This window comes from Chiloscyllium plagiosum, unplaced genomic scaffold (genome assembly GCF_037043375.1).
Source record: "Chiloscyllium plagiosum isolate Xiang-an unplaced genomic scaffold, Cpla_swu_hap1 HiC_scaffold_2, whole genome shotgun sequence".
Taxonomy (NCBI): Eukaryota; Metazoa; Chordata; class Chondrichthyes; order Orectolobiformes; family Hemiscylliidae; genus Chiloscyllium; species Chiloscyllium plagiosum.
Window position 1 is genome coordinate 127,090,621 of NW_028270140.1, and position 17,156 is coordinate 127,107,776.

The following is a 17,156-nucleotide window of genomic DNA, read 5'->3' on the forward strand; positions in this document are numbered from 1 at the left end:
GATGTGTAAAAGCGAAGTTGTGTAAAGCAAACTTTCGAAAAGTGGGGGATACCTGTAATCTCCTCCATTAACACTCAGGATTCTCTATGTCTGCTTGGATTGTTCTTTTGGATCACTGTTCCAAGATGGTTTTCAGACCATTTAAAAAATGCTCCACAGCCCTAACTCATATTCAAATGCTTCCTTTAAATCAGCAAATTTAACTAACATACATTTAGCTCCATTACCCAAGTCAACCAGCACTGATCCCTGTGGCAGCCTACTTGTTACATTTCATCAATATGGGAAAAGGGCATTTATATATCTATTAAGTAATGATGCTGTTCCTTTAAAAAGGTTATGTTGGCCCTATTTTTTTTTCCCCCGAGAGAGGTAATAAAAAACACAGACTGTGAAAAGTCTAAGGATTATAGGGTCAGTTTGCTTTTCGCTAACAGGTAGTGCCTCAGGTAAAAGCCTTTTAAGTTTAAAAAAACACTTGTACAATGAAATGTGATCTAGCCATTTTTCCCAGCTCAGCTTTTCTCATTTGATTTGGCTTTTGGTCTCGCTTTTCTTTGAAAGAAATCAAGCAGTTTTGAAGCTGCTGAACTCAAGAGAAGCAGGTCTATGCTCACCGTCTCTCAGACTTCTCTCCTGTGAGATCCTGTGTATGATTTTACCTTTTGCGCCAAGGGGTATTTATGGGGATTGTTGCAAGTATTGGGAACAGTATCATTAAGTTTGTATAATCTTTTGGATTTTCAGATCGGGTAAGTTATTCACTATTCTGTTCTCTTTTGTTTGCGTGTCATTTGGTAATTTTGTAAATTTGACCAGCTGCATCACTCGTAGAATATCCGCGTTACACCAGCCTAAAACAACTGGCAAAGTTACGGTCTGGGCGACTCTCTTGAAATGTCTGAGGGGGTCTGGCCTGGTCCATAACACTGCTTCCTTTTAGTTAACTAGCCCTCTATTCATACTGTATGGCAATGCCTTTGCTCACAAGCTAGTTTCCTCCTCCGACTGCCCTGTGTTCCATTAAGTTTAAGACTGAATTTTACAAAGGAAACTATCAGTCCATACAGCTTCTACATTAATTTCAAATGTTATACTTATCAATAATATTTGCAAATTCACAGATCTTAATATATATATATATATAAAAAAAGCATCACTTACCGAAGCAAGTGGGTTTGAAGTAGGGACTGGGAGCAAGCCTGCACCGGGTATCAATCCTGGAGTACCAGAAGGAACTAAAAGGGACACGGCTTTGGCTTCATCTGGGATTTTACCTGTGAAAGAAACAAAACAATTACTTAGGAAAATGGAATAAAATTTTCAAAAAAAAGAGTTCTTCCCATCTCAAAAGCACAGATTGACTAATCTGAGAGCTCACTTCTAGATCCTTCCAAAAATATACAAACAAAGATGTCTTTTTAACCTACTCTGTAATAAAATTAAAATAAAGTGCAAAACTGTCAAAACTGTAAGCAACCATATATTACAGGAAAAGTTGTTTTAATAATTAAAAATGTAGACAATAATTTAACACTTTGAGCTATGGTCACCTGTACTTGAAACTTATTGGTCATGTACCATACGATATCAAGCATGGACGCTTTCCCCAGGCGATCACTCTCAGTGTTCGAAAGTTGTGTTACACACGACAACCGTTCATGTTGGCTGCATCACTACTAGCACACAGAACATCAGATACAGAAAAGAAGAACATTTTTTAAAATTCTTTTTTCAGTCCCCAATAAAATGACATAGCCAAAATCGAAGAACTGATTTTCTTTTTTAAAAAAAAAATTAAAAACCAGTTTAACAGTTGCAGCAAGACACCATAATTGTTCACGTGAGATCATAATGTAATGTAATGTAATTCAATTTGCCCTGAATACCATGACAAATTACACGTTACCTTGCCTGTGCAACAATGATATGTGCATCTGCACAAATAATTTTACAGTCAACTGATCACCAGTTACTGCGCAATAAAATTGGGGTAGGAGATGGCCAGGAACAGCAGGGAGCTCAAAATTTATGCAGCCCTTCTGTGGCTGAATTGCAACTGCTTTTAGTGAATTACTTAACTATCCTTCCTCCTTCCTGGCCCAGGTAACCAATAGAACTGGAATTAGTTGATCTCCTGTAGCACTGAGTATAGCCTTTATATCAAGTTGCTTACAGCTCTGTTCCTTTAAGGTTACTGTTAAATTATTATCTTAGAAAATAAGCATAAATTAGGCAAATACTATAATAAGCTTCCGTAGATTAACAACTGCTTGTGGTGCAACAACTACTGCCAAAGTCAAAAGCCAGTTAATCAACATCAGAAAAACTGTATGGATATAGGCATTAGCTTAATGTTTTTGATAATTTTGAGGTGCAACAGACATAAACTAACTCAAAAGTTTCACATCCAATGAGAATTAATATCATTGCTAAACTAATTAATTTTATTCAACAAAGGGAGATAACAAAACCAATGGTCTTGCATCCTCCAAAGGGGAGGAAAGGAGTGGGGGTGAAATGACATGAGATACTGGTGCTACTGCCACAAGCATATCTTTTTAGTTCTACAAACTTCTGTCAGATCTGTTCAACTATGTGCTACACAAATTACTGAGACTTAATTGCGAGTAACTGCAAGAAAAGAACCAAATGCAAATAAGTAAGCAAAAACAAGTCAGAAATGAGAGTAGGAACAAGTAGAACAGAGTACTGAGTGAGTAAGAGATCGAGAAAGAAAACTGACAAGGACACAGAGGCGGAAAAACAGGATTAAATGATTATTAGAAAGCAAAACGTAATCAGCCAAAGTAGAGCAAAAGAGAAAAGGAGAAAGAGCAAGTGGAATTCATTAAATGAAAGAGGAAAAGTACTGTGCAGATTTCAATTAAGTAGTTTAATGTAAGCCATACTGTAGCAATATTGGTAGTGCCACTATGTGTCACTAAATAGTGAATACATTGTTAATAAACCAGTTCACAACTTTTGTTTGTGCTACGTACAGCATTATGATTAAAGTTTCTTGTTTTGAAAAACAAAAAGACAGATTATTAATATATTATTTTTAATTAAATTTCTGCATTGTAAGCTGGCACACAATTTTTTTTTAAATTTGTTAATTGGTCAACTCTTATTTTTAGTTTGCTATTCATTCTGGTGCTTCACTAGATCCAATAATGAATGACTTTTCAAAATGCGAATTTGGTGCCCATAATATTTATGGAGGGAGGTCAAAGAAGCTGGAAAGTTTATGGACATGGATGTCCTGCTGAACTCTATTGCAGGATCTCAATGCAGTCAGTATCCTAATCACAAGCTAGTCAAACAGATAACCTGTAACCAGTAGTCATGAGAAACACTCAGCTGCAGTGGGTGCAGCTCGTACATCCAAAAACAGAACATAGAAATCAGGAGGAAAGGAGTGATGCTAAAAATCAGTTCACAATCACAAAGCTGAAGGCTTCCTTGTAAAGTTAGAGAAAGCACTCTGCTTCCCAACATGCAACAATGGTGAAAAAGGCAATGATCTCATGAATTCAGTACTGCCTACTTCCTTTTACTGCCATGATCGTTGGCTCCTGGGAAACTCATATTGCAAAGTCAACTTTAAATCAAGCTCCCAACTGCACCGAAATCCAATTTAAGTGTACGTTCAGCAATTCCATAGAGGATATTTGAACGTCAAGAATACTGCCATCCTAAAAATGACAATGGACGCACACCGTATCAGGGTCACATTTCGAGCATTTTTCAGTTTAATCCACAGCTTATCATAGAGGGGACTGATATCAACGACTGTGATTTTGCAGTTCACAATATGACGGCTTAGTGATTTATCTGCTTGACAGACCTAAACATCAAAGGTGTCAATAGAAAGTATGTCTGGGTTCTGGCATTGACCTTTTACATCAGGACTATTTGACAGTAGTGATAGCAACATTTTGAGAACAGATTAAGATGTTGCTTTGGTCAGATACTGCAGTCACCTGTAACAATTCTCTTGCTTTCAGAAGCCTGCGATGAATTTCTGAAAGTTCAATATTAATTTGTTCAGGTTTACGACTGAATCCGTTTACTGGATAATATATAAAGTCTCTGCAGGGTCAATTCATATTTCATACATGTTCTTGTGTTTAAAAAAAATAAGTCAAACTATCAATGCTACCTTTAGATGCTGAGTTGGTGAGAACACCTTTATCATGAATTAATGCAGGTGAACAAGAAGCGCAAGTTAACTTAAAATTGTAAAAATAATCAGTCTCTAGCCATTGTAGAGTTATAGAATAATATGCATTTTATAGCATGGAATGAGATCGCTCAGTTCACTGTTATTTCACTGGGCATCCAGTACCTATTTTAGTCCATTTTCCAACACTTGTTCTGCAGCCTTGTTCACATATGATATTTCAAGTATTAACCTAAATACTTCTTAAATATTGTGATACCACATCTGTGTTCCAGATGTATCGACTTCCTTTGGTATTAAAAAGGACTATTTTCCAAAACACACTGTGAGGTTACCATTGAAATTTTAAGTACCTCCAAATTTTAAAACGTCAAAATGTTTTAAGTTAGGTGAACCCAACTCAAATCTTTTCTAAAAATAATCAGTGAAAGAGACAGGGGGTTAGTGAATAAACATGATTGTGATTTGTTAGTCACGTAGAGTTGAAAGGCCACACATTTATTAATTTCCAGTCTGAACTGACTACAGAAGGCCAGAATAAAAGTAACGGCTAACAACTTGCTGGTTCACCCTTTAAATTGTGGGGAGAAAAATTAGGTAGGGTTCACACTTCGTAACACATTGATCTGTACTTAAAACCATACACATATGGATATTGGATGAGAACAAAATGCAACCATGCTGTATTCTTTTCTTATAACGACAATTAACGATGCTAAACTATATTTATTAGTCTGAAATGTTAACTCAACTTCTCTCTTCACAGGCAATGCCTCTCTTGCTAAATACTTGCAGCAATTTCTGTTTTTATTGGTCAGATGATATTCATTGTCAGACCATCACAAAAACTAATTAGTTTTTGAATAAGGAATCAAAGACCTATGGGCACCCAAGCAATTTGTACACTAATACAACTCACACCGTAGGTTTGAGGAGAAAAGTCAAAACCTGGATTAAAAAAAAAACACAATGTACTGCTTCAGGCAAATAGAACAAATGCTTCCAAACACTGCCATATTTAAGAACTGTATCAAATATTACCTTATAAAAACAATATCACCATACCGCTAGCTTTTAAATAAGAATTTCTGTGTGCTTGAACATTTAACTAGTATCACAAACTACTTGTAAATAAATTACAAATCTTGTGGGGAAGTGGTGAAAATCATGCAGTACACTGCACTTCACTACTTTCAAATGCATACTCTGTTTTCTACCACACAACAAATTTATTTTAATAATGGCAGGGTGGGGAGAATATACAGAGAATAGCCAGCATGCTGTGACTGGATAGAATACAGGGGGAAATTCAGGTTCACATTATATCAATCACTGTATACAATTTAGTGAAAAGATCATAAATCAGTACTCTGCCAGATGTGAAAATGATGTGTGGTAGAAAACAAATAGAATTTTATGTTATAGCCACTAATCATTATCTATATTAACTACATTGTCCCTAAAAATGTTCCTTGTTAACATACAAGAGTACAAACTTATAGTTATCATTAACTAAAACAGAAAAAAAGATTTCACTACAGCAGTCACAAAATTGTGATGAAAGCAAAAGAGATTGGTATCATATATCAATTGAAAATTTCAAAGCCATATAAAAAGCTTTCAAATACTTCCTGAAATAAACTCATGGTTTTAAACATTATAATAATGGTATAATTCAAAATATCTTAAGAAACAATGGCAAAACTTTATCTTGGCATTTCAAAAAGGTACCATTATAAACTACATATCTAAAAAGAACTCCACTCCCCAATATACACACACATGCACGCACACATACAAACACACACATCAGGAACTGATTTAATAAACAGTATTTTAGTTAGAGAACATTTACAAATAACACAGTACAAAAACAGAAAGGTTAAAAAGTTTAAAGAGAAGATGTATACAAGGGACAAATAAAAAAAAAAGACAGGGTATCCATCTTGGAAGATGTCGACGGGCAGCCTCCAGTCATTATTCCCCCCGTGAAGGTTTTGCTTGGTGTCAGCATTAGTGGCATGGCAAACAATGCCTACAGTAGGCAAGTGCACAGGTCTGCCTTCGCCAGTCTAGTCATCTACTAATGCACACACATCACAGAGAAAACATACAAAACCAAATTAATATTGGTACTGGGATTCCATCGACCATTAAATATGGTTAATAAAGAAAAATCTTAAATTAATTAGGACATATTTCAATTACTTGAAAACATGATATACCTGCAGGAAAAGAACCAGCCACTGTCTTGGCTAATATGCGAGACAATGCAGCCACTTGGACTTAACAATCTCATTAATACTGAACCAGCTTTTAAAATTGGAATGTAACAGTTGACAGCAATTTAAATGAATTAAAAATGTTTCAGATGACTTAATGCTGCACATAAGAGCATGTCTGTCAATTGAGTAAAAACTTGTTCATTCCTACGAGATTATAAATTCCATTATTATTGAAATGGCACATAAAGACTGTATAGAATTTCTTTGCAAAGGCCAAAGCACAGAAATTATAAATGAAATATAACAAGAACCACGCATAGCAAGTTCTATACAACAAGCATGAGAACTTTATAAATTTTGTTTAACTCCAATTCTAAATAAGCATTTTAAGGTGAACCTTTATCTGCCATCACATCTTTTTCAGTTCAGATAATAAAATCAGTAGAACAGTACTGCATTATTAGCTACTCAAAGTTATTTCGTGTGTTATAAAGTAACTCCATATAATACATTTTCAAAGCCACACCTTAGAATTGTTGATCACCACTGTTAATGTCAAGTGAAAATAAAGGTTGTGAGAACAAGGCTAAACATTATGAATTCTGGTGTGGTCTTTCTACTTAAAAACTTTGTGATGGATTCATTTACACTTTGATTTTGCAGTATTGAACAAAGCAGTTGGAACACATTATTGATTTTCAGCAGGACATTAAGAATTCAGAGTATACTATCTAAGGTGAACAGTGAGTAGTTCAATAGGAGTAAAATCAATTAGCACTATAAATAATTTAAAGGGTCAGTATGGAAATACCAGTATGTTTAATAACATGACTCAGAAATATCATTAACGTATGTGGTCATATTACCTGGGTTTCATTTTTCCCTGAGCTACTTTTGTATACCCAAGTCTGTGTGCGCTAAATTCCACGTACAGAGCTCAATAGAGTTTGGGCCCTTCGTCTCCCACATTACATGCAATTACAGCTTCATAACTGGGAGCACAATGTCAGTTCCATCATAGTTTCAACAGCACATTGACAGCTGAGTGCCTTAAAAACATGTACTCAGAAGTGTGGATTCTCTGCAGTAAATCAACTTAATAATCTATAAATTTATTCCAAAACAATCATCTGGATTACCGTACAAAATTAAGATACTGGCCCAGAAAATGTAGCTGAAATGATGTTATAACCGTCAGTGATTGCCATCAGTACTGTGTGAATGCAGTTAAATTTGGAAGTTGCTAACATTCATACCATGCACCTCCATCAGATGCGATCAACACAGAATTAGAAAGTTTGCCATAAGCTCTAAGTTTTGGTGCAGTATTCTCAATGTAAAACACTGAGCATATTGAATGAGATGTATTTGAGATTTTACAAATTCGAAAAAAAGGAACAATCCCTCTAGTCTTGAAAATGGAGTGCCATTTCCTCCTCATAACATTTAAAAATATATTTTATTTTCTACTTAAATTTCATGTGTACGTCACAACCTTTATATTATTTTCTGTAAAATTATTGAAAATTGAATTCGAATCCTTGCATGTTATTTCCTGGTTTCCCGTCAGGATTCTTCAGTCTGAATGGTTGATCAGATTGCTTGAGAATTTAACTGTGAATGGAAGCTAATGATCCCTTAAAGATTAGATCAGACTAAGTCAAATTGGAATAACCCACTAAATCTTTGTGGGCAAGTCTTTATTCACTTATTTTCCAGTAGAGAGTACATCCTTTTGGCCAAATACAAAAACGACATCAATGTTTTGTATACTTTACAGCATTTATAAAATCTCACCATTTAGAAAGGATTTAAGGCAAAACTAATTATTAGCCAATTAAGAACAAATGGTGTTATTAACACTTGTGAAAGTGTTGTATCTTAACTTATGTATTTTTGAAATTAATATCACTTTAGTATTAATTAGATTCCATAATGTTATTGACTCAGAACAAATTGCATCTAAGCATTTCTTCTAAAACAAAACGTATGTATAGCACGTTTGTAATTATGCTTTGCATTGACTGCTTTACATTCGTTATTTAGTTATGGTCGCATAATGATTTGTTGAATACAGGTCTTCCAACAAATCTTGTGCTACACTGCATAAACTTTGAGTCATTTGACATAGCCTGATAGGTGAGGCTGTTGCAAAATATTTGGGCACCCCTAAAAATTCAATGTGTTAAATTTCAATGAACATAATAAATACTAAAAGACTGATGTTCTGCATTGCAAAATTAATAATTAATGCATGTGTGGGTGAATTCATGCATCTATTTTAACTTAACTAATTTTAGAGATATCTAGTTTAACATTTTTGCTTAAAAATTTCATGCATTAATTACTAATTCTGCACGATAAAATTTCTAAGATTTCTTTTATATTTAATTCCAATTCCACGATTCCACAACAAAAAACAAATATTTTGTTTTGTCTGTCAAGTGTTTTGATCTGTGCTTTCAATGCAATATTCAGAGTTCTACAAAACAGGCCCAGGCTCAATGCCGTAATGGGCATTCCAGACATTGGAATAACTTGTGTTAAATAAAGACCACTGTCCACCAACACGAATCACTAGAAACTCTTTCCACTCAACTAAAAAAAAAACATAAAAATAATTACTATAGAGCTTAAAAATTTGCAACAAAGCCTTAAATACCTACCTTCATTGAAGGGAACAACTATGAGGCCTCTGTCTATAAAAACCACGTTTGTTAGATGCTGGGCCACACCAACACTCACAGGATCGTGATATTTAATGTAACATACCCTTGTCGAAACTGGGATAGGCGAATTGCTGCAAGAAGAATAACAAATTTAATACATTTAACTTACAACTGCACTACAATATATTCTTTAAAATTACAATAAAAACATCTATAGGATCATCCTGTATAATGAAACATCATACAAAACTTTCCAGAAAAACTGGACAGTAAGCAGGAAGCAGCAAACACACAATCAGAAGAAACAAGTTGAAACTGGCAGAAAGGGAGGTAAAGTTATAGAGAGAAGCTAGGTATTACATGCCCTCTCAGAGGCTTTTGCCATGCAGTATCATGTAAAGTAGAATGGTTTCTAGCCCACCATCTTCACACCCACATGTGCTCATCCCTCAAAACACAGAATGGTGGGTTCAGAGACCATTGGCCTGCTCACCACATGTAAATAATAATGGGTCAATTGAACATGTTAAAAGTTCAGGTGACCCCAACAGAGAAGATGTTGGCCTAGTGGTATTATTGCTGGACTGTTAATTCAGAGATCCAGGTCATACTCTGGGGATCCAGGTTCAAATCTCACCATAGCAGATGGTAAAATTTGAATTCAATGTTTTAACTGAGAAGAAAGGGATGATCACCTTATTGAGATTGTCCATGCTACAGAGGCCTCTTTTGGAATATAGTGTGCAATTCTGGTCTCCCTACTAAAGGAAGGATGTTGTGAAACTTGAAAGGGTTCAGAAAAAATATCCTGACGTTACCTAGTATGGTGACGAAACATCTGAAAAATGAACCATTCCAGCTCAGTGAGTAAATCTACATCCAGAACCTCAACCTGAGCTACAAATCTTCTCAAAACTTGCTAATATGTTCAACTCTTTGAAAAAGGAGACATTATAAGAATATGTATAACAGTAGCACTAACTGAAATAATTTCAAATGGTGGCCTCATGTGTCATATCATCCCGGTTCTACGATATTGCTTAACCTTACTTCAGGTAGTCCCTTTGTAAACAGCATACTGACAAAACTGCAAACTGAAATTCAAATGGTAAACTCGCTTTGTCACACAATTCTTTTCCCATTCCAATTTCCAGTTTAGTGCTCTTCATTTGAAGTCAAATGATTCAAATTGCAGTTTTTAACAATACCTCAGGTGCTGTTCTGGTGCAGCGGCAGCTATCCCTGACCCAGAAGTCCTAAGTTCAAGTCTCACCTGCTTCTGAACGTAATAATAGTATCCCTGAACAGGTTGATTAGAAAATAACTATTTTTTTTCCCATGAACAGTTGGAACTTTTTATACATCATTTAAACAATTATCCTGCATGCGAATTTAGACACTGTGCAGTAGTACAAGTCATTCACTTTTCAAATTAACACAAAAGCTGCAAACACTGTTAACATTGTAATTCACTGAGTGCCTTAGAATCTTATCCAGTAATCTACATCATTCCTAATTGCATGTCACCACAATTTAATTTAGAACCAAAATTTCCACTTTCAGACATTTTTGTGAACGATAAAGGTACAAAAGCAGAGAAATTACACTGAACTTTTATAAACGTTTGGCTAGACAACTACAGCACTGCATCTAGAAATCACATTTTAGAAAGAATGCAAGGAAGGTTCTTGGGAGCACATAGAGAAAATTTATCTGAATGGTTTCAGGGATTTTAACTCAGCCTTTAGGTTGGAAAGGGTCTCTTTGAGGAAAAGAAATTGAGGGGAGTTTTGAAAGTGTGTACACAATTATGCTGACAAAGAAAATCTTTTCTAACAGTTGGTAGTGCAGAGAGTAGGGAACAGAGATTGTGACTTGGAATAGGAATCGCAGAGGGAGAACTTTTTTTAAAATAGGTAATTAAATGATAACAATCTGGAACATGTGGCCTACAAAGGTTGCAGAAACAAAGAAAATTAATAATTTCAAAAGGAGAGTAGATGGGCACTTTAGGGAAATAAATTTTGACACTCGTGACATCCTGCCAGTCTGAAAAATATCTATTATTCCTATTCTCTGTGAGCTAGTCGATCTTTTATCCATACCAACACAGTAACCCTTACACCATGAACTTATATTTTCAACAACAATGGAATGTTTGGTGTGGCACCTTTCTGTACAATAGTTCCATTGGTTCAGCTTTACCTACAGCATAAGCTACTTCTTCAAAAAGGCTCCAATAAATTTGTTTAATGTGAGTTCCCTTTGACAAACCCACGTTAGGTCTGCCTGATTAACGTTTTCAAGAGTCCTATTTTAATGTCTTTAGTAATAGTTTCTAACATTTTCCCTATTATAAATGTTATGCTAACTGGCCACTAGTTTCCTGCTTTTTGTCTTTCTCCCCTTTTGAATAAAGGAGTTGCGTTGGCTAATTTCTAATCTAAAGGAACCTTCCCTGAAGTTGGAAAATTAGAAGAAATACATCAACTATCTCACTATTTCTTTTAATATATGAGGCACAAATCTAACAGGATCTGGACATGCGTCAATTTGCAATTCCAACAGTTCTATTTCTGGGATACAACACAAATCTTCTTTACCAAAGACTGACATGAAATATCATTTCAATTTAATTTCTATTTATCCTCCATTAATAATTTCCCAGACTTATTTTCAACAGAACCAACACTTAACTCTTTGCCTTCTTGAATGTTTAAAGAAACTATTCCTGTCTGTTTTTATATTTTAACTTTCTCTCACACTTTAACATTTCCCTTATTAACCTTTTGCTTTTTTTCATATTTTGATTTTTTTGTCCTGTTACCTATTCTTGTGCAATGTGTGTCTTTTCCTGGAGTTAGATACATTTGACTTTTTTTTTTGAGTGGATGGCAGGTCTATCCCTCAGAATGCTCCTTATTTGTTGATGTGTATCAATTCTGTGCTTTCTGAGACATCGTCTTAAAATGTTTGCTACTGCATCTCTATTGACCTCCACCTAAGTTGCCAGTTCACTTTTGCTAGACCTGCTCTCATACACTCATAATTGCAATTGTTTAAATTCAACAAGTCACCTTGGACCCATACTTCTCTCTGAAAACTGTATATAAAATTCAATTATATTATTGGACCGTTGTAACTGCTTAACAACGAGATAAACAATTAATCCTAATTCACCAGTGAATATTAAATCTAGTGTCAATTTCAGATCTAGTATAGCCTGTTAGTTGGTGCCGTAACATTGATGGTCTAAGAAACTGTCCTGAAAATATTCAATATATTCTTCATCTAGACTCGTTCCTTTCCCCATCTGATTTTTCTAGTATATATGAAAGTTAAAAATGCCCCCATGAAAATTGCTGTACTTTTTTCACAAGCTCCCATTGTCATCCTTGATACTCTAACCTACCTTGTTGTTATTGTGCACAACCCCTACAAGTGAGTGCTTGCCTTTATCATTACTCATCCCTACCCAAAGCTCTTTAGTAATCCTGGTTTCCTAAATTTAGATCACTTCTCCCACAGCAGTCATTCAGCCATATATTCAACTCTTTTCACCTTGATTATCCTGTGCTAATTTGAAAGCAGCTCAAGTAATATTTGAAAGATTACTTTGTTTAGAGGTTCTGCCTCTTAATTTGGTGCCTAGCTCCTCATACTGGGGACCACAGAGTCTCTTTCCTGATACTAACTATGGACTATGACAACTGGATTCACTCCCTTCCAACTATAAGTTCTTCTTCAGCCCAGAGCAGACGTATGAATCTTGGTAGCAGGCAGACAGTATGGCTGTCTGAACCTGTACCCTTTACTTCAGTGTTTCTCTTTCCTCAGCTCTTGTAATGTTCATTTTTGGTTATTCCTAACGAAGACGAGAGGGTATGTAGGGCACTGATCCTGACTGATATTGGCTCGAGTATTTATCTGATCACTACTGTTTCACTTTGTGAAAAAAATGAGTAAAAACGCCTATTAGTTTATTCTTTCCCTAAGGACATAACTCTCCTCAGATGAGCATCAAAAAGTATATACTTGAAAAAAATCCAAACAGGAAAGGAAAATTGGAGGGAAAATAAGTTGTCAAAAAATCCTTAAAATAATCAAAATATAAATGAAATACTTCTGTGTAGCTAATGAAAAAAAATTTAAAGTAAAATATATAGATAAAAGAAAACAATTAAGCAAAGAATTCCCAACCTGGCTTAGGATAAACTACATATTCCGAAGAGCAGGCCAAGTGAAAACATAATACAAAAGTCTGTTTTTGTAACAAAGCTGTAGAATAAGAAATCAACCAGATGGAAGAGGAGGCATTCGAAACAAACAAAGATTTTGTAGAAGATTTACTAGAATTCAGCATTTATTTTACTTGAATAAATTTGACTAATACATACAGAATATTTTGCATATATTTAACATTTAGAACATTTTTAACCTGTCAGCAATTTGTCATTATTTGATATGTTTACAAACAGGATACAAAACCTAGCACTGAAACTGATCAATATTTAAACATACCTGAATGATAATACATTATATTTATGCATCTTTTTCAAAGTACTAAGGGTTCATAAAACACACGTGTGACAACTTTCACAATAACTTGTAGCTATATATTACCCTTAACATTATCAGCAGAACATGCTTACAGAAACATATTCAGATCAAAATCCACATTAAGTAAAAGGAAATATTAGGGCAAATTGTTCAAAACTTTAAACACATGCTAGTTTTTGAAAAGCCTCTTAATGCGGGAGACAAGGAGGGTTAAGAAAGACTTCATTAGCTCAGGCTAGTAGCCAAACGCATTGCCATCAAACATAAGGCAAAGGATGTCAGAGGTTACAAGAGTCTATAACTGAACAAAAAGAGCTCTTGGAGGTTTGAAGAGCTAAATGACATAGATTTGCGATAAAATCACCGAAGAATTTGAAAGTGAGAATGGGAATTTCAAATTTGAGGGGTCACTGGACTATATTTTCAATTCAGAATGGTTTGTGCCACAGAGGAGAATTTTTAAGTGTTGGTGTTACCACATGCTTGTTGCTATCCTCATCAATGGTGCTGAGGTGGAGATGGTCGACAGCATCCTGGGAGTAATTAGGACTGACAATCTGTCCTGGTCCACCCATATCAATGCAATGGTCAAGAAAGCACAACAATGTCTGTATTTCCTCAGGAGATTAAGGAAATGTGGCATGTCAACAAGGACCTGTACCATTTTTCATAGATGCACCATAAAAAGCATTCTATCTGGATGCATCACAGCATGATTTGGCAACTGCTCTTCCTAAGATAACAGAAAGTTGTGAACATAGCCCAGTCCATCACGTAAACCAGCCATTCATCCATTGACTGTATCTCTACTACCCACTAGCTTGGGAAAGCAACCAACATAATCAAAGTATCTTCAGTGCTCAAGTATTTAATTATAGGATAGCATGGCTTATGATACGAACACAAAACTTTTGATTGCGCGTACAATATGTTGCGACCTCACAACCACCCAAATTTTTCCCTGGAATGGGTGAGTCCAGAACTATAGGTTATGGGGAGAGGGGAAAAATTTAAAAGGGACCCAAGGGGCAACTTTTTCCACGCTGAGGGTGGTGAGTGCATGGAATGAACTGCCAGAGGAAGTGATGGAAACTGGTAAAATTACAGCATTTAGATGTGTAAATGCATAGGAAGGGTTCAGAGGTACAAGAGCCAAATACTGGTAAATGGGACTACACTAATTTACGATATCTGGTCAAGTTTACCTGGAGGGTCTGTTTCCATACTGTACATCCCTATGACTCCATGACTGCTTGGTGGGGTTGAGATCAGGCCTCATTCCTGATGAAGAGTCTTTGCCCGAAACGTCGATTTTCCTGCCCCTCGGATGCTGCCTGACCTGCTGTGCTTTTCCAGCACCACTCTGATCTTGACTGGGGTTGAGATCAGGTCGATTCGCACAAAAGGCACGTGGGCCTCTTCCGCCTCTAACTGTATGCTCTCGACTAAGATGTGGGCAAGTTTGGAGTGGTTCACTTCACGCGATTGCCCATGACTGACTGAAGCGCCCGCATTACAGAAGGGGGTGAATCTTCACTTTTAACGGTGAGCGTAAAACAGTCGGTAACCGTCGGCTTTACGATGAGTTTGATTTTCTCATGAAGGACAAGGGTGTGTGTAATCAAAAAAAAAACAGGCGGAAACAAATGAACCTTTGGCGGCATCTGAAGGGAGGAGGAAACCAGGGTGTTGTACACGGTTCCCACATCCCCGCCACTCATGGTAACGTTAGGGATCAATCATGATCCAATATTGTAATCAGTGTAGTTGGCTGAGCCGCACTCAGGAAGCGGGCCATGGGTGGGGGTATTTTATAACAATCTGAATCAGCTGGGATGGTCAAGCTGGGTGGACAATAGGGCCGCCACCGGGCTGAACGTAGGATTGTACTTCCCGAGTTGGAGAGGGGGCGGGGGAGGGAAGAGACACAGGAGAGAGAGAGAGACTCGACGCCAACAGCAAAACCTGCGCAACGCTCTCTCGGCGTAAAATGGCGGCAGCGTCGGGACTGGGGAAGTGAAGGAAGGAAGAAAGAGAGAGATCGCAACATCCGCAACCCCGATCCCCTTCTCCCGGCCGCAACCTCTCACTTACTCGGAAGGGAAGACGCGGAAATCGTCGATGTCTCCCAGGAAACTGAAGAGAGTGGTCAGCTGCTCGGCGCTGGCCACCGGGGAGATGTTGGTGACCTGGACCACGCAGGTGGACATCATGGAGGTCCCTAAACGGAGGCTGCGCTCTGTTTCTTTCTGCGAGCGGTCTGTCTATTAGCTTCGCCCCTCTTTCTATATCTCTCTGGCTCTTACACGCCTGATCGGACGGCTCCTTCTCCCGATTGTTTTCTCTCGAATTTTTTTCTCTCTCTCCCGTTCTCTCTTGGCGTGGCTGGAGCGTCTCGCTAGGCCCGTCTCCCGACAGCCTTTGCCGCACGAGTGATTGACAGCCACCTGGCCCCGCCCCTCCCGGTGTCTGCAGCCTCCGGTCCCACCCACTCCTATTGTTCCGTCAGCCGGTGACGGGTGCTTCGGTCCCGCCCACTCTCACCGGTTCCTCAGAGGAGCCGATGTTGGACCGGGGTGGACAAAGTTTAAAAAAAATCACACAACACAAGGGTAAAATGCAACAGGTTAATTTGGAAACACTAGCTCGTTGTATCACTTTAATCTTTTGCTATGAATGCTGTGTTTTATGGTCCTGCTTCACAAGCACTTGAAGCAGTGTTTCCAAATAAACCTGTTGAACTATAACTTGGTGTGTTTTTTTTTAACTTTGTCCTCAGTGCACTGAGTCGTCCAGCCTCGTTTTCTGGCGGTGACAGCGTATCGTCCCCAGGCCCCGCCCACTCCATTGTCCCGTCCGCCGATGACCAAGTCCTCCGGCCCCGCCCCCTTCTCACGGCATAATCCTCAGGTTCCCGCCCCCTCACTCTGGCTCCTCCCCCAGTGATTGTGTCCTGCGGCCCCTCCTCCCGCTCGGCCGGCGGGGGAAAGGAGTCCGTAGAATTGGAGCCCAGAGAAAGAGATCTAGGGCGTAAATAAACTAGAAACTATGGATAGCAGGCCACATAAATAAGAATAAGCAAGTGGTCGAGTTGTACTGAATGCAACCCCTGTAGTGTGATAATGTATCGAGTATAGGGGTTGGGATGTCATTTCACAGCTATAGAAAGATTGTTGGTTAAGGCCATATTTGTAGTACTGTATACAATTCTGGTTAGCTTTTACACATGACACAAATCAGTAGTGTAATGGACAGGGCAGGTAGTTAACTAAGAGTACAGCATGCTCTTGGTCAGCTAGACAAATTTTAAAAATCACAACACCAGCTTATAGTCCTAACAGGCTTATTTGGAAGCACTAGATTTCAGAGCACTGTCCTTTATCAGGTACATAGAACAGTACAGGCCCTTCAGCGTTCAATGTTAGGCTGACCTTTTATCCTAGTCTAAGATCAAATTAACCTACATACCCTTCATTTTACTATCATCCATGTGCCTATCCCAGAGTAACTTAAATG

At 37.5% G+C, this 17,156-nt stretch overlaps 1 protein-coding gene across 8 annotated transcripts in view; it reads right to left on the minus strand.

Moving 5' to 3' along the window:
* srek1 (splicing regulatory glutamine/lysine-rich protein 1) overlaps positions 1-16,053 on the minus strand; it is a 65,389-nt gene extending 49,336 nt beyond the window's left edge. Inside the window, exons 1-3 of one of the 8 annotated variants that reach the window (XM_088000666.1) lie at positions 15,735-16,053; positions 9,078-9,211; positions 1,165-1,277 (exon numbers count right to left, since the gene is read on the minus strand). In XM_088000666.1, coding sequence (XP_087856792.1) covers positions 1,165-1,277; positions 9,078-9,211; positions 15,735-15,853 — 366 coding nt within the window. In that variant the 5' untranslated portion in view covers positions 15,854-16,053. Of the gene's footprint in view, positions 1-1,164; positions 7,681-9,077; positions 9,212-14,845; positions 15,342-15,734 lie in introns of those variants that run through there. The other 7 variants (XM_088000670.1, XM_088000668.1, XM_088000694.1 and 4 more) reach the window with 7 other exon arrangements.
* Between the last annotated feature and the right edge of the window lie 1,103 nt (positions 16,054-17,156).